At 40.9% G+C, this 26,378-nt stretch overlaps 1 protein-coding gene across 1 annotated transcript in view; it reads left to right on the forward strand.

The window, feature by feature from the left end:
• NOX5 (NADPH oxidase 5) overlaps positions 1-26,134 on the forward strand; it is a 41,547-nt gene extending 15,413 nt beyond the window's left edge. The window contains exons 7-18 of the mRNA XM_036736584.1: positions 3,679-3,857; positions 4,689-4,871; positions 5,909-6,041; positions 16,130-16,272; positions 18,028-18,207; positions 18,845-18,889; positions 20,187-20,311; positions 21,370-21,454; positions 24,752-24,851; positions 25,185-25,351; positions 25,779-25,801; positions 26,065-26,134. Coding sequence (XP_036592479.1) covers positions 3,679-3,857; positions 4,689-4,871; positions 5,909-6,041; positions 16,130-16,272; positions 18,028-18,207; positions 18,845-18,889; positions 20,187-20,311; positions 21,370-21,454; positions 24,752-24,851; positions 25,185-25,351; positions 25,779-25,801; positions 26,065-26,134 — 1,433 coding nt within the window. The remainder of the gene's footprint in view (positions 1-3,678; positions 3,858-4,688; positions 4,872-5,908; positions 6,042-16,129; positions 16,273-18,027; positions 18,208-18,844; positions 18,890-20,186; positions 20,312-21,369; positions 21,455-24,751; positions 24,852-25,184; positions 25,352-25,778; positions 25,802-26,064) is intronic.
• Positions 26,135-26,378: the final 244 nt, after the last annotated feature.

Consider the following 26,378-nt stretch of genomic DNA (forward strand, 5'->3'; position numbering starts at 1 on the left):
GGAAAGAAATCTGAAGCAGGTTAGCGGGAGAAAAAAAAGAACTAATTTTTTCTTCCATCCAAGTTCATGGAGCCCTTGAAATCTATTCAAGGACCTCAGGCTCAGAACCCTTGAAAACATGAAGTATTTTCCTGGCTCTGCTTCCCTTACTAGGTAACAATTCATATTGGCCTTCCCATGTGCCTCTTAATGTGTCACATTTGTCAGTTCTTTTGGTGTAGCAATGTTACATTCACATACCACGATTTGGTTGGCCATGCCCTCATGGATAGGCAATTTTTCTATTTCCAGCCTTTTGCTACCACAAAAAGGTGCCATTATAAATATGATGGAATAACATGGGATCTTCTTTGACTTTTTTTGAGTGTATGCTTAGCAGTGGGATTGTTAGCTCAATTGTTGGCTCAATTTTAGGCGCTTTTGTACTTTAGCATAATTTGAAATAGCTTACTGGAACGATGGGACTAATTTTCAGCCCCATCAACAGACATTAAGTATTTGCTTATTTTCAAAAGCAGAAAGGACAGTTGCTTATCACCACTTGTCCCGCCTTGCCAGAGTTGCTGCCTCCTGCATCATGATTATTTACTATGGTATTTTCCCTCTGGCTCTGCTTAGGAGCAGGGTTGTAGGCAGGGCTGGTAAAGAGCTAAGCAAGACCAGAGTTCCTAAAAATCAGTGCTATTTAAAAGTGGAATGAGATGCCCTGGGCAATAGTACATTTGTCCTCATTGATGATCTTTAAGCAATCTCTTCAGCTTGCTATGGCCAGGATGCCTCCTTTTGCTGTTCTACTGTCTGCTACAGCACTCTGTGGCTGGCTGGACAGCTAAAATCCTTACTGCAACTGGTCTCTGCTACTATAGACTCCTCATCCCTTGGGGCTGTCCTGTTTTAAAGAAGCTTCTTTCTCCTTCCAAGCAACAGTTGTACCATCAACATCCAGCCTTATGGAAAATAAAATTCTTACTCTCCTCCAATGAGTGCTTATATTCTGGGGTCCCATATCCTGAGAAATGTAGTTCTTTTTCTCTTGGATATTACTGTTACATATAGATAAAGAAACTGAGCCTCAAGAGGTTATCCAGCTTGCTCATGGTTACATAGTTATTATCAATTTAAAAAATATTAATTAATTAATTAATTAATTAAATTTTTGACTACATAAATAGGGCATTCTCAGACTCAATTCTTACCAAGCCTTAATCACTGAATAGATGTTGCCTCAGTTAAACTGAGACCTGTTAAAGATCTTAGCTTGAAAAGGCCAAGGTTCCCCACCACATCCTGGGCCATCTCCAGTTGTCTTGATCCATTTCTGGCCACTGGACACAGATGGCTCCCGAGGAGAAAGTGAAGCAGGTGTCTTTGTACATCCCTCCCTCACTTAAATCTGATTCACTTATATGCCATGGCATCACTTCCCTGATGTCATGGTCTTCTTTGAGAATAGGGAACAGACAGGTTGCCCAGTCATCAGGTACCAGAGTTAAGATACATCCTCATGCAGACGCAATCATAGGATGAAGGACACTGAACAACTGACAACATTCAACCAACATGCCTCTGGCCTCTGATGCGTCCAGCTCCATTCTAGGTGTTGTGAGGGTTATAAAAGAGGGCCATACTCTTTGCCCTTGGGGAGTTAGCATTCTAGTTGTGGAAATGATGTCAATACCTGTGGAACAATTAGAAAATGGAAAGACAGTGCATAATGAGGTGCTAAGCTAAATGTAATTAAGTGGAAAAACATTTAAGTACTTACTCTGTATCAAGTACTTTGCTGAGTACTCAAGACATAAAAAAGAAAATTGAGACAGTCATTGCTCTGGAGGAGGTCACGTTCTTATCAGAAGAGATAACACACAAAGGAAAGCTTGTGTTTATGTTCAGTTTGTGGAAAATAGAAGAGCCAAATAGAACTTAGGAAGTTAAGTTGCAGCGTAGATGGCAAGGCCTAGATGATCTTGGAAGCAAATGGTTGTTCCACTACAAAAAGAACAGTGAGTTCCAGAATGCTCTGGGATATCTCCAGCACAAGTAGGGATTTAGGGGTCAGCTTCCAGTTGGCAGTGGGCACCCTGCACGTAGTGACAACTGGGAGAAGGGGCAATGAGGTTTGTCTGGGGAAAGAAAAAGTCAGCAGCTCCCTTCAGTGGCAGCTGGTCTCTCTTCTTGTCACCCATCAGTGAGATGGGGGCCAGGGTGGGGGGAACAAAATGACAAACAAAGTGACAAAAGATATCCTTTTAAATATCTAAGGCAATCCAATATATATGATACCAATGAATTGGGTGATCTTGAGGAACTCGTCTTCTTCAGGTTTCCATTTTCTCACTGTAGGATTCAAAAGCACAGGCAAGTAGAGGGCAGGAGGTGACCCTGTACACGCCTGAATGATTCTTTTTTTTTAAATGTTCCACTTCATATTTTTTTTTGAATTCTTATTTATTTATTTTTAGTTTTCATCATTCACTTCCATAAGCTTTTGAGTTCCAAATTTTCTCCCCATCCCTTCCTTCCCTCCACCGCAAGACAGTGCGCAATCTGATTCGGGCTCTACATATACATTCATATTAAACATATTTTTACATTAGTCATGTTGTAAAGAAGAATTAGAAGCAATGGGAGAAACCATGAGAAAGAAGAAACAAAAAGAGAGAGAGAAAGGAAATTGTATAATTTGATCTGCACTTAGACTCCAGAGTTCTTTTTCTGGATATGGATAGCATTTTCCATCATGAGTCATTTGCAGTTGTCTTAGATCCTTACATTGCTAAGCAGAGATAAGTCTATCAAAATTAGTCATTGCATAATGTTACTGTTACTGCATAAAATGTTCTTCTGTATCTGCTAACTTCACTCAGCATCAGTTCATGTAAGTCTTTCCAGGTTTTTCTGAAGTCTGCCAGCTCATCATTTCTTATAGCACAATAGTGTACCATTACATTCATATACCACAACTTGTTCAGCCATTCTCCAATTAATGAGTATCCCCTCAATTTCCAATTCTTGGCCACCACAAAAAGAGCTGCTGTAAATATTTTTGTACATGTGGGTCCTTCTGAATGATTCTTAATGGAAAAAAAAAATCAACAAAGATGTCTGCTGTGTGCCCAGCTCTGAGCTGGATCCTGTGAGAGATAGAAGGGAGTCACATTCTAGACTGGAAGATCTCCAAGATCCTTTTCCAATATTAGCATTCTATGACTGGGAATCTAAATGTGGTGTAGGAAGAAGAAAGTTCGGTGTGTCTACTGAGGAGTCTACTGGTGGCTGCTGGCCCCCAGACTCCAGAACAAATTACCTTAAGATTTTGGCTTTGATCTACTGTCCATAGTTATCTCAGGTACCCAGAGGGGTCATCTATATGTCTGTTTTCCCCATTCTGGGATAGGTATATATTTATTTCTCTATCTATCTATCTATCTATCTAGCTATCTATCTATATGTCTATCTCTATCTCTATCTCTATCTCTATGTACCTATATCTATGTCTATGTTTATATCTATATATCTATGTTTATATCTATGTCTATATTTATATATCTATCTCTATCTATCTCTACCTCTACCCCACCTCTGTCTTTATCTCTATCTATCTCTGTCTCTCTGTCTCTCTGTCTCTCTCTCTCTCTATCTATCTATCTATCTATCTATATTTATATATTTGTCTAGTGCGCCTGGCTCAATTGAAGGACAGCCCCTTCCAGTTCTGGGAATATCTCCTCACCACCCGGCCTGGCATTGGCTGGGTCTATGGCGCAGCTTCCCTCACAGGCGTGGTTCTACAGCTTTTCATCTTCATCATGCTTGTATGTTCCTGCTCCTTTGTCCGGAGGAGTGGGCACTTTGAGGTATGATGTCCCTCTATACTTGGTTTCCCATCCCCCCAGAATCTACCCTCTCAGGACCATATCTGTGGTTACATGTCCCCCATCCCCACCCCATTCCATATCCTTTATTCTAGTTATCTCTCTTTCGCTCTTCCCCACGGTTGTATCCCAGTGAACAAAAGGCTCATGAGTATGTTTACATGTTATTTACGTGCAGTTTTCATGTACCACTTTGTACAGCACTATTTTCATGCTCAAGTCAACATGCCTGGCTTTGGATAGATCCTCAATTTTCTCAGTCTCCCTCATCCACTCAAAATCATTGTCAGGTCCTTTCTGCCTATGGTGGACAGTAAAAGCAAAAAAGATTTGCAGAGCCCCAAAAAGAAAGGAAAAACAGCAAGAGTCTTCTTGGGGAGTCTCTGGTTACTTCCGGGTCAGGAATCCCTTCTCTAATCAGCCAGTACTATTCTCAAGAGGCTGGATAGTAGATAGGAACTGTTTCCACCCTACTGAAAAGGGCAGAGGGGGTAGGGTCACCAACAGGACTTGAGTCCTCTGGCTCACTGTGGGGATCCTCACTGTACTCTAGAGTCAAAGGAACACTGTCTCCATTGCTACTCCTTTGGCTGAAATTGTTGCTCTTAGTGAATGAATGTCCCTACTTGCCGTGGCTGTCCTGATTCTGGCAAACCCATCAGCAAAAAGAAATCATTGGCACTGAATAGCTATGCCAAGACTCTTCCCCACTGCCTGCCCAAACCTTCCCAACCCCCACAGGGCAGCACAGGACAGTTCCTTGCTGAATTTGAAGCTGCCTCCAAGCCAGTATCTCTCTCTGTGTTCTTACAGGTATTCTACTGGACTCACCTCCTCTACATCCTTGTCTGGGTGCTGCTCATCGTGCATGGACCCAATTTCTGGAAGTGGCTGCTAGTCCCTGGTCTCTTCTTCTTCTTGGAGAAAGTCGTGGGGTTGGTGTTGTCACGCATGGCAACCCTAAGCATCGTGGAAGTCAACCTCCTCTCCTCCAAGGTAGATTGGTCCTCCTCTGCTACGACCCCCAACCTTTTACGTACTATATCCCCACCCATCACCATAAAGATTTAAGGGAACAGAAACTGGAAGAGGAAAGTTCAAGTGGGTTGGACTCAATGACCACTAGGGTCTCTTCCAGCCCTAAATCTATGATCTAACCATTCTATAAATAAGAGAAAGATATCAGTCATTACATAATTAAGTGTTTCATTATAAGGTGCAAACTATAAATGTTACAGGAGTTCTTATAATACTAATAGCTCACATTTATAGACCTCTATGGAATTTGTGAAGTTCGTTATATATATTATCACATCTGTTCCTCACAATAACCTCATGAGATAGTTGTTATCATTCTTTATAGATGAAGAAACTGAGGCTCTGAGCTTTCGGGGACATGCCCTGGGTCACATAGCTGGAAAGTGTCTGGGGCACATAGTGGGCATTTAATGTATACTTACTGACTATTCAGGGAGGGATCTGGACCCAAGTTTTCCTGATGCCAGGTCCAACACTATCCATTTCACCATGATCCTATCTAAGAAGAGAGAGATCAGCTTAGGCTAAGGTAGTCAGGGTCGGCTTCCTGAAGGAAGTATATATTAAAAAGGTAGTGAAATAGTTTCAAATATTTCCTGAAAAGAAGCGAGATGATGTTCTTCCTCACCGCATCCCACTTCAGTTTCTACCCTGACGCCTTAACGTCTTTGCTCCACACATTTGCTTTCTCCCAGTTAATAGATTAGCATTCTCCATGACTAATATAGCTCAATAGATTAGAACCCTAGATCTGGAGTCAGGCAGACCTGAGCTCAAATCTGCCCTTTGACACTTACTAGCTATAGAGCCTGGGCAAGTCACTTAACCTCTGTTTTCCTCAGTTTCTTCAACTGTAAAAGGAAAGGATTAGGCTCAATGACCTCTAACATCCCAAAAGTCTTCAATCAGGACCCCCTCCATACTTTCACTACTAGGATACTCGCTTGCTTCTTGTGGAATGCTTGTCTGGTCTGACTTGTTTCCTCCAACCCCAGGTCACTCACCTCGTGATCAGTCGGCCCTCTTTTTTCCACTACAAGCCTGGAGACTACGTGTACTTGAACATCCCAGCTATCGCCAAGTACGAATGGCATCCTTTCACCATCAGCAGTGCCCCAGAGCAGGAAGGTAGGAAGGGACATTTGCCCAGCCTGTCACCTGCAAGACCTAGACCATGCCCACCAAACTTTCACCTCGAAACATCGATGTGATCTTTCTCCTCATAGAGTCTTGCTCACTCTGCCTAGGGGAAGTTGTGAAACCAAAAGGCTTTCTTCCTTCTTAGCTGCCGCTGCCTATGGAACTTAGGGTCCTTTCTCATAGTGACCACTCCCCCTTATCTCCTATCTCTCTTCTTCAGGCTGGCTGTCTGGAGTGAGACCAAAACCACATTACTCTGGGCAGAACCAGGCTCGTGTGTAGACGGATCAGGTGTCTGCCTATATTTTCAGGGACTCTGCCCCCCGAATATCTCTCCTACCTACTGACCGGTGTCTGAAATTAGAGCTTCATTCCTTTGACTTGAACCAAGTGGTAGTTCTCCTAGAATCCTAGATTTGGGATCCTAGGTATCACATACCTAGAACTAAAGGGATCTCTGAGGCCATCTTGTCCAGTTGCCTCATTCATAGATGGAGAAGCTGAGGCCCATGGAGGACCTGACTAATGTCACACAGATTATGTCAGAGGTGGGATTTGCACCCAGTTTCTCTGATTCCAGAGCCATTGTTCATTCCATCCCATTTTGTCAGAATGCCATTTAAATTGCAAATGCCCCCCAAGAAGAGTCGCCCACTAAGCGAGCAGTGATTAGTCCTCAAGTGCGGCCCTTTGACTGAATTCGAACTTCACAGAACAAATCCCCTTAGTAAAAGGATTTGTTCTGTAAAACTTGAACTCAGTCAAAAGGCCTCACCCGAAGACCTAGAAGGCTACATGTGGCCTCAAGGCCACAGATTCCCCACCCCAGAACATAGAGAGCACTTAATGAATGCTTGTTGTTGTTCAGTCATCCAGTCGTGTCTAACTCTAAGTGACCCCATGTTTTTCTTGGCAAAGATACTAGAATAGCTTGCCATTTCCTTCTCCAGAGTGTCCCCATTTTATAGATGAGGAACTGAGGCAAATGGGGTTAAGTATCTTGCCCAGGGTCACACAGCTAGTAAGTGTCTGGGGCCAGATTTGAACTCAGGAAGATGAGTCTTCCTGACTCCAGGTCTGGCACTCTATCCACTGCTCCACCCAGCTGCCCCTGTCCATTTTTGGATAGCTCTAATTGTTAGGAAGTTTTTTCTTGTCATCAAGCCTAAATTGGCTTCTTTGCAACTTCTACCCATTACTCTTATGGGGCCAAACAGAAGAAGCTTAATTTTTCCAATATATAACAGTCCTCCAAAAGCTTGAAGACATCTGTCAGTTATGTTCTCCCTGGGTGTTCTCCAGGCTAAACATGCCCAATTCATTCAACTCATTCTCCAATGGCACAAACTCAAGGCTCTCAGCCAATATAGCTCCCCTTCTTTGGATGCTCTCCAGCTTACCTATGTCCTTCTTAAAAGTCTTCTTAAATGGTGACACCCTAAACTGATCACGGTCCTCCTGAGGAGGTCTGATGGAGGCAGAGTACAGTGAGATGACATATCACTTCCCTATTCCCAAAAGTGGATAATGTCTGTTTTCTCTTTCTCGGTTGGGAAGCCCCTTGGATTTATTCTTCATACTTCAGTATTTCAAGCATACATGATTTGATTGGAATTTGATCCTCCTTCAGTAATACAAATCATCGCTCCTCCGCATCTTACTAGGATGCTCTTATGACTTGCTTTGGCTGAAAAATTTCACTATCTGATGGTCAGGCTTTTGGTGGTTGTCCCTGGACAAGACATTTGCTCTATCTGTAGATATACTAAGAGCCTTTCTAGCCTGGCAGAACCTGCCAATACTTATGACCCATTAGAATAGCCTTGGACAAGCCAAGGTCACTTCCTCATCCTGATAAGATGTTAGAGGAGGACTTTAGTGACAAGAATTTGTGTTTTTCTCACAACAGTCCTGTGAGGTGGGTAGCAGAAGTCAGTTTGAGTGAACTACTAAGATAACTCCCTCTCCCTTTTCTCCACTTATCCTTGGTTTCCCATCTGGATATCCTCATTGCACGCCTATTGGTGCTGGAGTCTGGAATGATGATGATGATGACGATGACGATGACGATGATGATGATGATGATGATGATGGTGGTGGTGGTGATGATGATGGTGGTGGTGGTGGTGGTGATGATGATGGTGGTGATGATGATGATGGTGATGGTGATGATGATGATGATGATGATGATGATGATGGTGGTGATGATGATGATGGTGATGGTGATGATGATGTTAATGATGACAATGATGACGATGATGATGATGGTGGTGGTGGTGGTGATGATGATGGTGGTGACGATGGTGATGATGATGGTGGTGACGATGATGATGATGATGGTGGTGATGATGGTGGTGGTGATGATGATGGTGGTGACGATAATGATGGTGATGATGATGATGATATCTAATATGAACGTGGTCTCCTTTAAGATTTTCAAAGCACTTTATGTATATTATCTCACTCATTTTCCACAACCACCTTGTGAGGTGGGTGCTATTATTATCTCCATTTTAAGGTGCAAAAACAGGCTGAGAGATGTTAAGTAACTTGCCCAGGTAAGGTAGAAAAAGCCCTAGATCTGAAGTCAGGAAGACTTGAGTTCAAAACCTGCCTCAGACTCTAGACTAGATGTGTAAATCATCTAATAGGTCTCAGCCTCAGTTTTTTCATCCATTAAAAAAGATAATGATGGTTTTTTAAAAATTCAATTTTATCATGAGTCCTTTGACATTGTGAGTGTCATTGGATTGATCAATTACTAAGCCTTTCTTGGTGGAATGTCTTTGTAATCTTTTGGTTACTTCATAGATTTGTTCTCCAAGTTCTGTTCACTTCACTCTGCATCATTTCGTATAAGTTTTCCCAGGGATTTCTGAAACCTCATCCTTCATCATTTCATACAGTACAATAGTATTGCATCATATTTATATACCATGACTTTTTCCACCATTCTTCAATTGATGGGCATCCCCTCAGTTTCCAATTTTGCCACCACAAAAAGAGCTACTTTATATATATATTTTTACACATGGACCCTTTTCCTTTGATTTCTTCAGGGTATAGACCTAGTATTACTGGGTTAAAGGGTATGCTCGGTTTAATAGTTTCTTATGCATAATTCCAAATTGCTTTCCAGGTTGGACTAGTTCACAACTCCACCAATAATGCATTAGTATACCTGTTTTCCCACCTCCCCTACCCATTTGTAATTTTTTCTTTTCTTCATCTTAGTCAATCTTATGGGTGTGAGAGTACCTCAGAGTTGTTTTAATTTTTGTTTCTCTAATTATTAGTGATTTAGAGCATTTTTTCATATGATTATTGATAGCTTTTATTTCTTCCTCTGAAAACTATCTGTTCATCCTCCTTGACCATTTATCAATTGGGGAATGATTCTGTTCTTATAAATTTGGCTCGGTTGCCTGTATATTTGAGAAATCAGACCTTTATAAGGGAAAATTGCTACAGAGATTTTCCCCAGTTTTCTAATTTTTTTTTATGATTTTAACTGAATTTGTTTGTGCATAAACTTTTTAATTTTATGTAACTAAGATTATCCATTTTATCTCCTGTGAACCTTTCTAACTCTTGTATGGTCACGAACTCATCCCCTATCCATAGATCCGACAGATAATTTCTTCTGTGCTCCACTAATTTACTTATGATGTTACCTTTTATATCTATATCATGTACCATCTTACCTTATCTTGGTATACAGTGTGAGGTGACATATACCTAGCTTCTGCTAGACTACTTTCCAGGAATCTGGGGGAAATAGTGAATTCTTGCCCCAATAGTTGGGATCTTTAGGTTTATCTCAGACGGGGATAATCATAGCATCTATGTGACAGGGCTGTGGTAAGGGCGAATCAAGACAATATGTAGAAGCAGGTAGGCGATACAGTGGATGTATCACTGAGCCTGGAGTCAGAAAGACTTGAGTTCAAATGCAGCCTCAGACACTTACTAGCTATTTGACTGGGGACAAATCACTTAACATATTTTGCCTCAGTTTCCTCAACAGGGATAATAATAGCACCTACCTCCTAGATTTGTTGTGAGGATCAAATGAAATAATATTTGTAAAGAATCTGGCACTGTGCCTGACACATAGTAGACACTATATAAATTCTAGTTGTTACTATCATTGTGTAAGGTGATTTACAAACCTAAAAGTGCTATATAAATACTAGTTATCATTGTCAACATCATCGGCAATATCAAATTATTTCTCAAGTTGCTGGAACTCCAACTATCCTTCTTAAGAGATATCGGAGACCTATGTACTGCTCACTGGAACAATGACTTCAACCTAAGTGGTACTAAATAAAAATAGATTGAGAAATAATGCATGCATATATGAAAGAATGAATAGCCATTTAACTCAACATTTAGTACCAGGCACCATTTCGATAGTCTATGGTAGTCTGACTAGCATCACCTCACTCCCTTCCTGCTCCCTACCTCCACCCCACTGGGTAGAATGGGAAGCTATACAGTTATTCCTTCCACATCATGGATTAAGGGTACAGTAACCCCCAAATCTGGAAAATCCATGCAAAATTTTTGGCTTTCCCTGCATACCAGAGAAAAAGTCTGAATTTTTTTTTTCTTTTATGGGGTATTTACAGTACCTTCTTATAAAAAAATGGGTTGATATTATATAATATTTTACATATATTTTGTGCATTTCTGAGTTTCTAAACCTCTTCTGAATCATTTTCTGTCCTTCACATGTCATCTGCAGCTTCTATAAAATTCCCTCCAAATTCCCATCTAATTTCTTAAGCCAACCAACAATATATCAAAACCATTATGTGGAAAGTCAGATGTGGAAGGGATAACTGTACTTTATAGTCACACTTTCAGGCTTGCCTATTTCCAGTCAATATGGTCAAGAGTATTGGGGATAGTTAAGAGGTGAGTTAAGGAAATTAAAGAATGGGCCAACATGTAGTGTTCCTTAGCAAGGCTGACTTTCTAGAAGTCAGTATGGTACCCAGAGTAACATCAAGGGGATAATGAAAGCTTCCATATCTCCATTCAGTCTCTGGATCTAGGTGAAATAAATAACACATTTCATTTACCTCCCCGGAGCAAGAATCAGTTAGTCCATACTATGGATTGAGCATCTGTTCTATGTAGAGCCTTGACCTAGGTTGAGAAATAAACATACAAAGAATGGTGAAAACAGGGTCCACTCTGTTCTAAGGGAGGGAAACAGCTCCCAGCTTGGGGACCCTTCTGATCTTAATGGAGAGAACCAAAAATAGGGCAGCCAAGAAAGTGAAGAGTGTTGAATCCATGTCATACAACGATGGAATGAAGGAGTTGGACATATTTAGCCTGGAGAAGAGAAAACTCAGGGGCAAGTGACATCTGTCTTCAAGTATTTGAAGGGCTGCCATATAGAGAAGGGATTTGACTTGTTTTGCTTTGGTCCCAGAGAATAGAATCAGGAGTAATGGGTAAATGTTGCAAAGAGGCCAATTTAGGCTTGATATCACCATCATCATCATCATCGTCAACAACAACAGCAACAATGACAAAAATGAGAACAACAACAACTTACTAATAATTAGAGCTGTCCAAAAATGGACTGGGTTATCCTGAGAGGTGGTGGTCCCTTTTTGTGACCTCTTTGAGATACAAACCTAGTAATGGTGTTGCTGGGTCCAAGTTTATGCACAGTTTTATCGTCCTTTGGGCGTAGATTGGGCATTGCTCTCCAGAATGGTTGGACTAATTCAATTAATAGTGATTTAGAGCATTTTTTCATGTGACTATAGACAGCTTAATTTCTTCTTCTGAAAACTGCCTGTTCATATCCTTTGACCACTTACCATCTGGGGAATGGCTCTTATTGTTATAAATTTAGCTAAGTTCCATATATTTGAGAAATGAGACCTTTATCGGAGAAGCTTTCTGTAATTTTTCCACAGTTTCCTGCTTTTCTTCTAATTTTTGCTGCATTGTTTTTGTTTGTGCAACCCCTTTTTAATTTGATGTAATCAAAACTATCCATTTCACATCTCATTACTATTTCTTTGGTCATAAATTCTTCCCTTATTTGTAAATCTGACAAGTAAAATATTCCCTGCTTCTTTAATATATATACATATATCTTTATTATATATGTCTTTGTATCTTTATTTATTATGTCACCCTTTATTTCTAAATCAGGTACCCATTTTTACCTTATTTTGGTATATAGTGTTAGATATTAGTCTACACCTAGTTTCTGCCAAACCGCTTTCCAATTTTCTCAGAAATTTTTGTCAAATAGTGATTTTTTTTTGTCCCAAAATCTTGGATCTTTGTCTTTGTCAAAAAACTGTCAATTTATAGTAAATTACTATTGTGTATTGTGTACCTAATCCATTCCACTGATTCACCACTCTATTTCTGAGCCAGTACCAGGTTGTTTTCACAATTACTACTTTGTAATACAGTTTGAGATCTGCTATGGCTAACCACCTTCCTTCACATTATTTTTCACTGATTCCCTTGAAATTCTTGATCTTGTGTTCTTCCAGATGAATTTTGTTACAATTTTTTTCTAGATCTATAAAATATTTTTTTGGTGATTTGATTGGTATGGCACTGAATAAGTAAATTGATTTAGGTAGAATTATCATTTTTATTATATTTGCTCCTCCTACTCATGAGAAATTAACATTTCTTTAATTATCTAGATGTGACTTTATTTGTGTGAAAAGTATGTTGTAATTATATTCATATAGTTCCTGGGTTTGTCTTGGCAGGCAGACTCCCAGGTATTTTATATTGTCTGCAATTGTTTTAAATGGAATTTCTCTTTCTATCTCTTGCTGCTAAACTATGTTGATAATATATAGAAGTGCTAATGATTTATGTGAGTTTTTTTATATCCTGCAACTTTGCTGAAATTGTTAATTATTTCAACTAGTTTTTTTAGTTGATACTCTGGGATTCTCTAAGTATACCACCAAATCATCTGCAAAGAGTAATAGTTTTATTTCTTCACTGCCAATTTTTATTCCTCCAAATTTTTTTCTTGTCTTATTGCTATAGCTAGTATTTCTAGACCAATATTGAATAATAGGGGGGATAGTGGATATCCTTGCTCTACCCCAATCTCATTGGGAAGGTTTCTAGCTTATCCCAATTACAGACTATGCTTGCTGATGGCTTTAGATAGATACTATCTAACATTTTAAGGAAAGCTTCATGTATTCCTATGCTTTCTAAATAGGAATGAGTGTTGTATTTTGTCAAAAGCTTTTTTCTGCATCTATTGAGATAATATGATTTTTATTGGTTTTGTTATTTGTAAGGTTAATTATGCTGATAATTTTCCTAATATTGAATGAGTCTTGCATTCCTGATATAAATCCCACCTTGTCACAGTGTATTTTCTTTGTGATATTGCTGTAATCTCCTGCTAGTATTTTATTAAACATTTTTTGTATCAATATTTATTAGGGAAATTGATTTATAGTTTTCTTTCTCTGTTTTAGTTCTCCCTGGTTTGGGTATCAGAACCATATTTGTGTTATAAAAGGAATTTTTTAGGACTCCTTTGCTTATTTTTCCAAATAGCCTATATCCTATTGGTATTAATTGTTCTTTAAATATTCAATAAAATTCATTTGTGAATCATCTGGTCCTGGGGATTTTTTCTTAGTAAGCTCATTTATGAATTGTTCAATTCCCTTTTCTAAGATAGAGTTATTTAAGTGTTCTATTTTTGATTCTGTTAATCTAGGCAGTTTGTATTTTTTTTGTAAATATTTATGCATTTCACTTAGATGGCATATAATTGGGCAAAATAATGCCTAATAAATGCTTTAATTTTATCCTCATCGGTGGCACATTCACCCTTTTAATTTTAGATACTGGTAATTTGGTTTTCTTCTTTCTTTTTTAAAAATAAAATGAACTAATAGTTTATTTTGTTGGGTTTTTTTCATAAAACCAGCTCCTCATTTTATTTATTAGTTTAGTGATTTTCTTACTTTCAATTTTATTAATCTCTATTTTGATTTTCAGAATTTCCAACTTGGTGCTTAATTGGGGATTTTTAATTTCTTTTTTTATGTTTTTTAAATTGCAAGTCCAATTCATTGATCTGTTCTTTTTCTATTTTATTGATGTAAGCATTTAGAGATATACATTTTCCCCAACTACTGCTTTGGCTGCACCCCATAAATTTTGGCATGTTGTCTCATTGTCATTCTCTTTAATGAAATTATTGTTTCTGTGATTTGTTCTTTGACTCACTCACTCTTTGGGTTTAGATTATTTAGTTTATATATAATTTTTAATCTGTATTTTCATGGCCTTTTATTAAATATAATTTGTCACATTATGATCTAAAAAGGATGCATTTAATATTTGGTCTTCTGGATTTGGTTGTAAGATTTTTATTCCCTAATACATGGTCAGTTTTTGTGATGATGCCATTATAGCTAAGAAGAAGGTATACTCTTCTACTCCCATGAAACTTTCTCCAGAGGTCAATCATATCTAACTTTTCTAAAATTTTATTCATCTCCTTAATGTTTCTTGTTTATTTTATGGTTAGATTTGTGTAGTTCTGAGAAGATAAAGTTGAGGTTCCACCACTATTATAGATTTTGTTTTATTGGGTTTTTTTGATGTCTCATGGAGTCATTAGCTTCTATTTACCCAATTCTAATTCTTCAGTGAGCTTTTGTACCTCTTTGTCCATTTGGTCTATTCTGATTTTTAAGGTGTTCTCTTCAGTGGATTTTTATGCCTTTTTAAAAAACTACTTGGCTTTTTTAAAGTGTCATTTTCTTCAGTATTTTTGTGCCCCTTTTACCAAACTGTTGACTCTCTTTTCATAATTTTCTTCATCACTCTCATTTCTTTTCTCAGTTTTTCCTTCACCTCTCTTATTTGATTTTTAAAAATCTTTTTTAGTTCTTCCAGGAGTTCTTGTCAGGCTTGCATCCAATTTACATTTTTCTTTGAGGCTTTGCTTGTAGCTGCTTTGATATTGTTATCTTCTTCTGAATTTGTGTCTTGATCTTCCCTGTCACCAGAGTAACTTTTTCTCATCAGTTTCTTTTAGTTGTTGTTGTTGTTTGCTCACTCTTCCAGCCTTTTTCTGGACATATAATTTTGTATTAAGATTGGGTTCTGCTCAAGGAATGGAGAGGGCACTGTTCTAAGCTTCAGGACTTTCTTGCTGATATTTTCACAGCTAGCTTTTGGTTTTTGGTGTTTCCAAGGTGGCGTGATCTAGGGAGAGGTGTGATCACTGCTCTCCTGTCTTGTGTTCTGGCCTTTACCCATACAGGGACCTTGTTTCCCTGTGGCCACCAGCACTAGCACTCCTCCTGGTCCTGGGACTGTGACCAGGTCCCCTACCATCCTGTAGCCTCTATTGTTAATGCTCCCCTCTGTCTTAAAACTGACACCAGGGTCCCTGCTCCCCCACAAGTGACCACAAAGATTCCTCTCCACCCTGGAACTATGACCCAGGGCCTTTGTTCCCCTGCATCTACAAGTGCTATCAGTCCTTTTGTCCCTAGGACTGCAACCTAGAATTTCAAATGGGCAATACAATAAGTTCCTGAATTCAGTGCCAGTAAAGTGTTCCCTGAAATCTACTTCCAACCAATTGTCTGATCCCCTCACTGTCCATTGGCTGAGAGCTCCCACAGCTGCTGCACCAACGCAGTCACCTCCAGAGAGCATCCTGAGCTGTGTGGTCTGCCCTGAGCTCTAGGCTTGCCTGACCGCCACCGTGGTGACATAGAACTTTCCTGACGACCTCCTAAGTTGTCTTGTGCCGGAAAACTGTGCCACCTGACCTTTTGCTAGTTCTGTTGGTCCAGAATTTTATTTGAGGCATCATTTTAGAGTTGTTTGGAAGGGAATTTGGGAGAGCTCAGCTGAGTGTTTCTTTACTCTGCCATCTTGGCTCCCAAAAATTTTCTAAAGCATTTATCACAGTGCCGGTCATATAGAAAGTACTTAATAGATGCTTATTTGTTTCCTTTTTTCTTTCCTGTGAAATTCAACTAGACCTGTCTCCCTCACTGATTTCATTCCCTTCCCAGACACCATCTGGCTGCACATCAGATCTCAGGGACAGTGGACAAACAGGCTGTATGAATACTTCAAGGCTTCTGATCCTATTTGTTTCGGTGCCAAGAGGCTGACACAGAGCCTGAAGCTCAGAAGGAGTCAGAGGAAGCCCCAGGTAGGTGACTGGAAGATAACGGAAATTTTCCTCAAAAGACATGGTTCCCATCCAGAGGTATGCTGGTAGCAGCTTTCTGGACCAAAAAAGAAAATGTGCCCATGAACACTTTAAAAATTTAATCTATGTTATTAACATTTTCTTCATCACTTAAGCCCAGACAATCAACAAAAAATAAACCAAACCCTGGTCTGTAGTGTTTGCAGATTTCCAAGGTGTAAATGCTTACATTGAAAATTTAAGGAGTAGGTTAGAGCTAGCTCAGCACACCCCTGGCCTAGGGCATTGGCCTGAGTACTCCTCCCCCTATAGTTAGTTGATATCATTCACTGAGCAACAGAAGTCTGCACAGAGCTAGACTTACATAGCCTCCTACAATGTGTGATTTCGTTAGCCTCCAGAAGACGCTTTGGATGATGTCTGAAATTCCACCGGCTAAAGCTGATCTCTTTATATTAAGTCTTTATTCTCAGTTAAAAAGCAAATACTGGGGAGAGATGAGACAAAATGTTCTCAGACTCTGACACCTTGGAGGAAGGTGAATGGTCTGAGAGCACCTCCTGATAAGAAGGAGAGGAAATTAAAGAAATCATTAGGACATGGAAGAGGACTGATAAGAGGACACAGAGGCCTAAGGCAGTGTGGCTGTTTCAACAATCCAGCTAGCAGCTGCTGTGGGGGTGTAAAACCAACAACAACCAGCTCACAGAATGCTGCAAGCCCAGGTTCTTTTGATCTGCTTTACTAAGGAAAGCAATGCTAAGGGGTTAACAATCTCAATTTAATACAACATATAAATATCATTCACTTAGTTCAGGGGAAAAAGCCAGCACCCTGAACTTCGGAGCAAATACAAACAAATTACAAACATCAACAGACCAAATCGAATTCATAGTTACCAAGAGAGTCATCAACATCTGAGTTCAGCCAGAAGGCCCTTACAACAGCTGCCCAGAGTCTTGTGCCTCCAGCCTTAAGCAAATAACTCTGTTCTTTCTTTTTAAACAGTTTCAGACGTCATCAAAGGTCATCTAAGTGACCAGAACTTAGGCTCTTACTATTGGCTCTGGAGTTAGCACCTCCCTTCATTGGCCCCACCTGGAGCCCCACCTTACTTACCAATTTACACCCACATAGGCTTAGCATCTAATAGATAGGGGTTTGGGGCCTGGGGTTTAGCACCTAGTAAGGCTCAATCAAAGACACCCAACTTAATTGATATTACAGTGGCCCAGTGAAAAGCATGCTGGATTTGGGATCAGAGGACCTGGTTCAAATCCCAGCTCTGGGTCTTGGTCTGTGTATTACTATGGGGAAATCATGTAGCCTCTCTGGACCTTAGTTTCCTCATCTGGTAAATGAGGAATTTGGGGAAGAGGGCAATTAATCTCTAAGGTCCCTTCCAACTCTTAAATCTGTGTTCCTCTGATCCTGTGTCTTATGTATGCATAGGCTTATAAGAACACAAAGACAAAGGAGACCAGACCCTATCCCTGCCTCCCCTGGGGAGTTTATAATCTTGTAACAGGGATAAGAGAGACCCATGAAATGCCATCAGGCCAATTCTATATTGATCAGTCACATCTGAACAAATACCCAATAGCATGAGATAAAACAGCACCTTGAGGCTGAAGGGAAGGAAAAAGAAGGAACCAAAGCTGGACATGCCAAGTCAGGCAAGGTGACCCAAAGGAGGTGACTTTCTAAGCAGGAAAGCAAATCGGAACATCCTACACTGAAAACTGTTGTTTCCAGGAAACCAAGGTCCAGGTCTTTAGTGTTCATTCTGCTAGTATAACTCAAGGAGTAGTGGCCACTGGCATGGAGAACACTGTGCAGCTGATGAACTTCAAGTCTGAAACATTACCCCAGCAAAAGAAGGAAGACCTTATTGACTGTGGAAAGGAGAGAGAAGAGAAGTCTCAGTCAAGAAGTGTAAGGCTCTGGGACTTGGGGGAGGTTGTGGGGGGCAGGGGTGAGGAGGAAGGAGACAGAGGGGTTAGGAGCAGAGAGTGATCATTTTTCTTTCTCTGGAGACTGTACGTTCTTGTACCCTGAGCTCTGCTCCAGGAACCCCTAAGGTTCAGCTTCCTGACAAATTGGTGTTCTTAAAAGTCCTCAAGATATAGGATTTAGTCCTTCATCTATTTGCAGAAAAGAAGGGTATAACCCTGCTCCTTTTTCCAGCCAAGAAGAAACATGGCATGTTTATATACCCAGGTGATAGCGAATGGGGAGGCCTGCCTATCTCACAGGGATAGAGGAAGAGTGGGCCATCTATAGCAGAGATGAGTGTGTTTGTAATCTACATCACTCAGGAAAATCCCTTTCCCCTTGCTCCTGCTAGCTTCCTGAAAAAGTATTGCTCCCAAAGTGAACAGATGCAGTACCCCACAGCAACCCTGGTGTCCACTGTTTAAATATTTTAAAAATCTGACCTTTTAAAAAATACTGCTAGGACTATTCTAGCTTCCTCCCAAGCCTTGCACTAGAAAAGGGGTTGTGATGGCCAAGAATAGGGAAAAGAGCTAAAGTGGCCCTCTGAACCAGCCCAACTTTCTGTTCCTTATAGGTCTTTCCTCAATTAAATGACAACCAACGATTATGTAACATCAAGGTAAGAGACTCCAAAAGAAGACGGCATGATGGTGAAGAGGGTGGTTGGGGAAAAGTCTTTAAAGAAGTCGTGAGCCATACGCCCCAGGGAGAACTTACATTGTCATTCTTTTCTGAGGATGGGGAGGAGCAAAGCTACAATGGTGACTCTATTGAAGGTTTATCCCCCTGGGTGAAGGAGCTCTCGGCTGAGAATTAGAAGACTTGAGTTCAAATTGGAGCTCATCGATTACTTAACCTATGTGGTATTGGGCAAGTTATCACCTCTCTGGGACTCAGTTTCCTCATCTACAGAATGAGGGGTGGAGTGAAACAGTAGAAAGATAATTGGTTCTGAAGTCAGTAAACAGATTCAAATTCCACCCCAGTCCCTTTGCTATATGTGTGACCTCAGGCTGGTCACACCTCTAGACATTCATTGTCTCATCTATGAAATGAGGGGGGTGAACTAGACGATTTCTAAGGTCCCGTCTAGGGCTAAATCCATGATTTTGTGACATCGTGCCCCATTGACACAACAAATGGAAACTGTCCATGAGGCCATGCTGCTGAATAATGGGATTATAGTTTGGAGGCATCTTAATCCAATTCCTCCATTTTACAGATGAGGAAACTGAGTCCTAGAAAGGTTGTGAATTTCCCAACTTCACATGGCTAGTAAACGGCAGAGCTCGGACTTGAAGCCAGTCCAATAATCCTCTACACCTAATCCAGAGAATCCATTTTCTAGTCTCTGCTCTGCCACGCATTTTAAGAGTGGCTAATAAGAACTAACATTTTTATAGTGTTGTATAGTATGTAGTATGTGCCAGGCACTGTGCTAAATGCTTTACAGATATTATATCATTTGATCCTCACAACACTCTGGGAAGTGCTATTTTCATCCCCATTCTGCAGTTGAGGAAACTGAGGCAAACAGGGGTTAAATGACTTGCTCAGGGTCACACAACCAAGTGCTGGAGGCTGGCTTTGAACTCAGCATTTCCTAATTCTAAGTCCAGAACCCTATCTACTGCATGACCTAGCTATCATAGACAAAGCGCTTCCCATCTCTGAATTTTTATCTTTAAAGTGAGGGGGCCGGACAAAGTGGACTCTCCTAAATTTAAGCCTCTGTGATCCTGTGATTGTATGTCTTCTCCAAAGAGACCTTTTCTCTCCAGGAGAGTCAGTTTGGGGGGTGTGGGAGGGAGCAGTCCCTGAGGCCTGGGCCAGGGCTGCTCAGTAAACCAGAGGTTCAGATGTTCCCAGAGCCAGGAGAAGTATGAAATTCAACGCCTTCCCTCCTCTCCTTCCAGTGCTACCTGGATGGTCCCTATGGAACTCCAACTCGACGGATCTTTGCTTCTGAACATGCTGTATTAATTGGGGCTGGTATCGGCATCACCCCTTTTGCCTCTATTCTACAGAGCATCATGTACAGGTGAGTAGGGGGTCTGTGACTGACCTGCCAGTGAAGGGATTGTGGGTACCAAATTGACTCCATCTTGTAAAACTGACTCTGTTTTCCTGACTTACATTTTCCTGTAAATTCCACCTGCTTACTAATCCTAAGAACTGAGTGATGTCCTGTTTCACATCCCCCAAAGTCCGCTAGCTCACTCTCCCACCTCCCAACTCCCAAAACTCATTCATCCCCCTCCCCACTTGGAAAGTCCCTAATCTTTCCTCCAATTAGAAATCAGATTACTTAATCTTGTATCCTGGTTTATATCCTGTTAACTGTTTTCTTTTAATGCACGAAAATCTGTCTCCCCCTTTATTTGGGGTCCAATGCCAAGCTGAGCGGGCATTGTTATACAATTGCAACGCATGATTTAATACCTCGACATGCTCAGAAGCTTGAACCTTTGTTTCCTTGGCTATCTCTGATTTCACCTGTCATTACAGCCCCTATCTCCTGAAGTCTTGCCCCCTTCTTTTTCTTCTGTTTTTCTTATCTAACAAGCCTATCCTTGCTGGGGTTTTGCTTCTGATGTATTGGATCACTCACTGCCTGAGGGGTCAAATAAACTTCCTGTTTAATTAAAACATAATCAAATATCCAAGGGGTAAAAGTAGTTTCCAAGACAATTAAAAGCAATTCAGGAAAATAAAAGTGGCAACAAGAAAATTAAAAGCAGACAGAAAGGAGGTTCCCTACGGTCTCAGGAGCTCATCACCAAAGTCCTAAAAACTGATTTTGTGTGTACCCAGAGTCCATAGCCAGTCCCAGATCAAGTTACCTGGGGCCAAAGGTAAGCCCAACTGCCTCAGGTCTGTCCATAGCTTCTTTGCTAATGACAGTTACAACTGGCATTGTGGGAGTGTAGAGGGTTAACTTAAAAAAAAACCCAACAACCCAGTTCCTTCAGTATCTTGGTACACTACACCCTCTTTCTTCCCTTCTCTTTTCCTCTTCTCCCTTGTTCCTCTTTCTTCATTTTTCATACTCCAGCTTCCAAACTTTCTCATTGGCCCTCTCTGTCTGACTTTACTCAGGTACCAAAAGAGAAAGCGAAAATGCCCCAAGTGCTTTTACTCCTGGTGTGAGAATGTCAGGGATGGTGAGATGAAGCTGCAGAAGGTATGTCATGGTTTTCTAAGGGTGGGGTGGCTGGGACCACATCTTTCTCTATAACAACCCAAAAGGAGAATATCCTTCACAGAGGAAGGGGGGAATAAGATGACTCTTTACCTGCTGGAACACTTCATTACTTTCCCACGCCCTCTCCCAGCCCTGCCCCCACCCCCCATCCTGCTTTCCCAGATGCCCAGTGTTCTCATGCTGCCCTATCCCAGGGGAGCTGCTCTCCCCCTCCTCTGTTTCATCCACCCTTTCTGTGAGAGGATCTTGATTACCTATCAGGAAGAAACCATCCGATTAAACTAATCAAAACAGATGGGAAAGGCTGTCGCATGGAAGAAGGATCAGACTTATTCTGTATGGTTTCTGAGGGAAAAATTAGGACTGGCAGGTGTGTATGATCTGGGGAGGCAGAGAGGAAGATTTAGATTATGCATAGCAATTAGAGTTGTTATACAACAAAATGAGGGGCTTGGCTTTCACAGGAATGAGTTCTCTGTCATGAGAAGTATTTGAATCTTTGTCAAGGACACTGCAGAGAGGGTTCTTGCATTGAGTGAGAGGCTCTATTAGATGTTGAAGAGTCTGTGATTCTAATGCCTCCTAAGTTTACATTTAAATAAAGAATTATGTGTCTCATTTTGAAAGCTAGGAATTCATTAATACAAAGAAATAAATTTCTAGTAGGGAAAATGTGTCTAATGCTGTGAGAGTAGGGATAGAGGGAAAAATAGTATTCCTTGGCCATTTAAATAACAGTCTCTGGTGGTGTTGGTGGTGGTAGGAATGCTGTGGTTCCCACAATCTTTTCTGAAGCTCCCCCTAGCTAGGGATTCTTTGAGAAGTCCATGAATTTGGATAGAAAAAAAAATACATCCCTATTTTCACTAGCTTTTGGCTTCCTTTGTATTTTATTTTATACCTTTAAAAACATTATTCCAAGAAGGAATCCATAGGCTTCTCAAGACTGTCAAGGGGTCCATGTCACCAAAAAGGTTAAGAATCCCTGCTCTAATTCTTTCATTTTGCAAAAGGTTACCACTCCTCACCCCCTACATCCCTTTTGAAATAGCCTTCAGGGAGAATAGGTGAGTTTTTCATGTATTCTTGGCAAGGCTGCAGGGTGTATGGCCATGGCTGGGAGCTGAGTACAGAAGGTAGCACTGGGAGGTTTGGGAAATGGACAAGGACCTCCTCCAAACTCACTCACTGTACCCAAAGCAATGTGAGATGGTCTCTTTATTAAGCATCTAGGCCAGAAAGGAAACTTTTTTGAGAGTCAGGAGAGACCTCACAGTAAAGTTGCAGAATTTGGAGTCAAAAGGCCTGAGTTCAAATCCTGGTTCTGTCACCCACTGCCTCTCTGGGCCTCAGGTTCCGCGTATGTAAAATGAAGAGGTCCAACTTGATGGCCTTTGGAAGCCCCTTCCAGATCTAGATTTGCAACTATTGACATTGGTTCTAGACTCGGCTCTGCTGCCAAACCAGCTATGTGACCTTAGATAGGTTACTTCTCTTTGGGCCCTAGTTTCCTCCACTGCCAAATGAGGGGGTCCAGCTAGATGACTTCTAACTTTCAGAAGCTGTGATTCCATTTGCCGTAGGCAACATGCTGGTGCCGAGAGAGAATGATCACTGACATGGCCCCATTCTATTAACCATAATAACTGCTTACATTTAGATAGCACTTTAAGGTCACACAGCTCTTTCCTGACGACTGCTCAGTGGTTGCCAAGTATTATTCTTCTGATTTTAATTCAATTTAATAAACATTTATTAAGAGCCTACATGCCGGCACTGTGCTAAGCCCTGGGGATACAAAAGGGTAGTCCTCGCCCTCAAAGAACTTATAATCAAATAAGGAAGACAACCAGACTTCCCACCCAGTTCTCCATAGTCCAGGTCTGGCACACTTTTCACTATACTGCATCTGCAACAGATCAAATGGGTGTACACTTACACAGAAAATCAGCCTGAGTTTTATGATGAAGCAGGGCATCCAGTCCTAGGTATTCCAATGGAAGGGTCGAGAGACAGAACATTCAGGGTTGTGTCCTGGCTGTCTGTCTAAGCTTGAACAAGTCACTTAATTTTCTCAACCTAACTTTTCTTATCTCCAAAATGAGCAGGTTGCACTTGACTACCTCCAAGGTCCTTTTCGGCTCAAAATATATGATTTTATGATCTCATGACTTATTTGGGTCTCAACTTTCTCATCTGAAAAATAAGCATTATAATCATAGGTCAATGAATGTAAGGAAATCCTGGCATCTAGGTGGAGCACGGAACCTGGAGTCAGGAAGGCCCGAGTTTGTGTCCGTCCTCAGACACTTACGAGCTGTATAACCCTGGACAATTACTTAACCTCCCTTTGCCTCAGTTTCCTCAATTGTAAAATGGGGATTAAAATAGTACCTACCTCTCAAGGTTGTTGTGAGGATAAAATGAAATAATATTTGTAAAGCACTTTGTAGAGGGCGTGCCCATCAATTGAGGAATGGCTGAATAAGTTGTGGCATATGAATGTAATGGAATACTATTGTGCTATAAGAAATGAGGAGCAGGCAGACTTTGGGAAAACCTGGAAAGACTTGAATGAACTGATGCTGAGTGAAGGGCGCAGAACCAGGAGAACATTGTACACAGTTACAGCCACATTGCATGATGACCAGCTTTGATAAACTTAGCCCTTCTCAGCAATGCAAGGACCTAAAATAATTCCAAAGGACTCACGATGGAAAATGCTATCCACATCCAGAGAAAGAACTACGGAGTCTGAATGCAGAGTGAAGAATACCATTTGCTCTCTCTTTTTGTTTTGTTTTGTTTTTTCTTTCTCATGATTTCTCCCATTTATTAGAATTCTTTTATATAACATGACTAATGTGAAAAATTTTTTAAAAGCACTTTGTAAACCTTGAAATGCTATATAAATGCTAGCTAGCAGCAGCAGCAGTAGTAGTACTAGTGGTAGTAGTAGTGGTAGTAGTAGTAGTGGTGGTGGTAGTAGTAGTAGTGGTAGTAGTAGTAGTAGTAGTAGTAGTAGTGGTAGTAGTAGTAGTAGTAGTAGTGGTAGTAGTAGTAGTTGTGGTAGTAGTAGTAGTAGTAGCAATAGTAGTAGTAGTACCACAAGTGGTTGTCATAAGGAATAAATGTGAGAATAAATGTGAAATACTCTTCACCCAGAGCCTTGTAGATAGCAGGTACTCAGATAATCAACTGGACTGAAAGTACCTGAAAAAGTTAACGAAAAAAGCTAATCGTATATTTACCAACTTGATGGATTAATATCACTAGGTGGACTTCATTTGGATCAACCGAGACCAGAAGTCATTTGAATGGTTTGTGAGTTTGCTGACAAAGCTTGAGATGGATCAGGCTGAAGAGGAGCCGGGAGGTAAGCTGAGATGGTCAGGGAGTCTCAGAGGCTGGTATGGCCTGCAAATGAGGTAGCACTCACGTGCACCCTAATAAACAGAACCTGGGAATGGGGTAGGGACAGGAAAAGTCAAGGAAGGTGCTAAGGGGATTGGGATCTGTCTTGAGGAATGCCCACACTTGTGAAACCATAAATATTTTCAAATATTGAATTAGAAATTGGTTAAATAAATTCATTTCAGGGCTTTTCCATTGCTACCTCAAACCCCCAGAAGGGGTAGAACTGGATCATATCCTACCTCAGTTGAACTGGCCTCTCTTCAAAGCATGTTCCCTCTTCTCTTGCCCCCAGACCATTTCCTGGAGTTGCACATGTACATGACTTCAGCCCTGGGCAAGAATGACATGAAGGCCATTGGCCTACAGATGGCACTTGATCTCCTGGCTAAGAAAGAAAATAAAGACTCCATCACTGGGCTGAAGACAAGGACCCAGCCAGGGAGACCAGACTGGAGCAAAGTAAGGACCTGAAGGCGTCACAGAATTATAATACAGTTTAATCACACACATTAGCACCTTCATACTATCCTGTGGTTCTCCTTCCCATCTAGGAACTTACCCATAGAGCAATACCTCTTCTCTCCCAGGGAAAATAGGGATGATCCTTTACATTTCTAAAATGGGAAAATTGGGGCAGCTAGGTGGTACAGTGAGTAGAGCACTGGCTCTGGAGTCAGGAGGACCTGAGTCTAAATCCAGCCTCAGACACTTGACACACTTACTAGCTGTGTGACCTTGGGTAAGTCACTTAACCCCAGTTGCCCTGCCTTCCCCCCTCCAAAAAAAATAGGGAAACTGAGGAACCATGCATAGGACTCAGAGCAAGTGTTTAGATATAATTTAAGATCATGGGGAGACATTGCTATGGTCTCTATAACTTCTACAGCACATAGTGGAGAGGCCACCCCAGTAGAGGAAGAAGGAGAAGACTCAGAAGTTAAAATTATGTGCCTTGTTTGAGGGTCATGGAGTTAGTGACAGAGACTTGGTTTCATTTCTGTCTTCAACCAAGATTTCCCACCTATTTCAATCCACCTCCCTTTTCTGGACCACAATTTCCTCATCTATAAAATTAGGAGGTTGAGGTGCATTATTTCTAAGTCCTCTTCCTGCTCTAAATCTGTGACCAGTCTCCTTCACCCCTTCCTCTTCTCTCTCCTCCTCTGCTTCAGGTGTTCAGCCAAGGTGCTGAAGAGTCACTGTGAACAGCTCAACTTCAGATTCTTCAAAGAGAATTTCTAATTCCAACCCCACAAGCTCTTTCTCACTAGGATTTAGGAAACTGTCATTCTTCTCGTTAATGGTGATGTATTGTTGTTGTTGAATGTCAAAACCTGCCACCTGTGATCAAATTTGTGGTCACATAGGCTACCTGGAAGGACAAAAACAAGAGCAGAGGTATTAATGCTCATCTCCAAATTTTATCTTCTCCTGATGGAACTGAAGAGACCAATACCAGATGGATTCATTTGGAACACAATATAGT

Source organism: Trichosurus vulpecula, chromosome 8, assembly GCF_011100635.1.
Source record: "Trichosurus vulpecula isolate mTriVul1 chromosome 8, mTriVul1.pri, whole genome shotgun sequence".
Taxonomy (NCBI): domain Eukaryota; kingdom Metazoa; phylum Chordata; class Mammalia; order Diprotodontia; family Phalangeridae; genus Trichosurus; species Trichosurus vulpecula.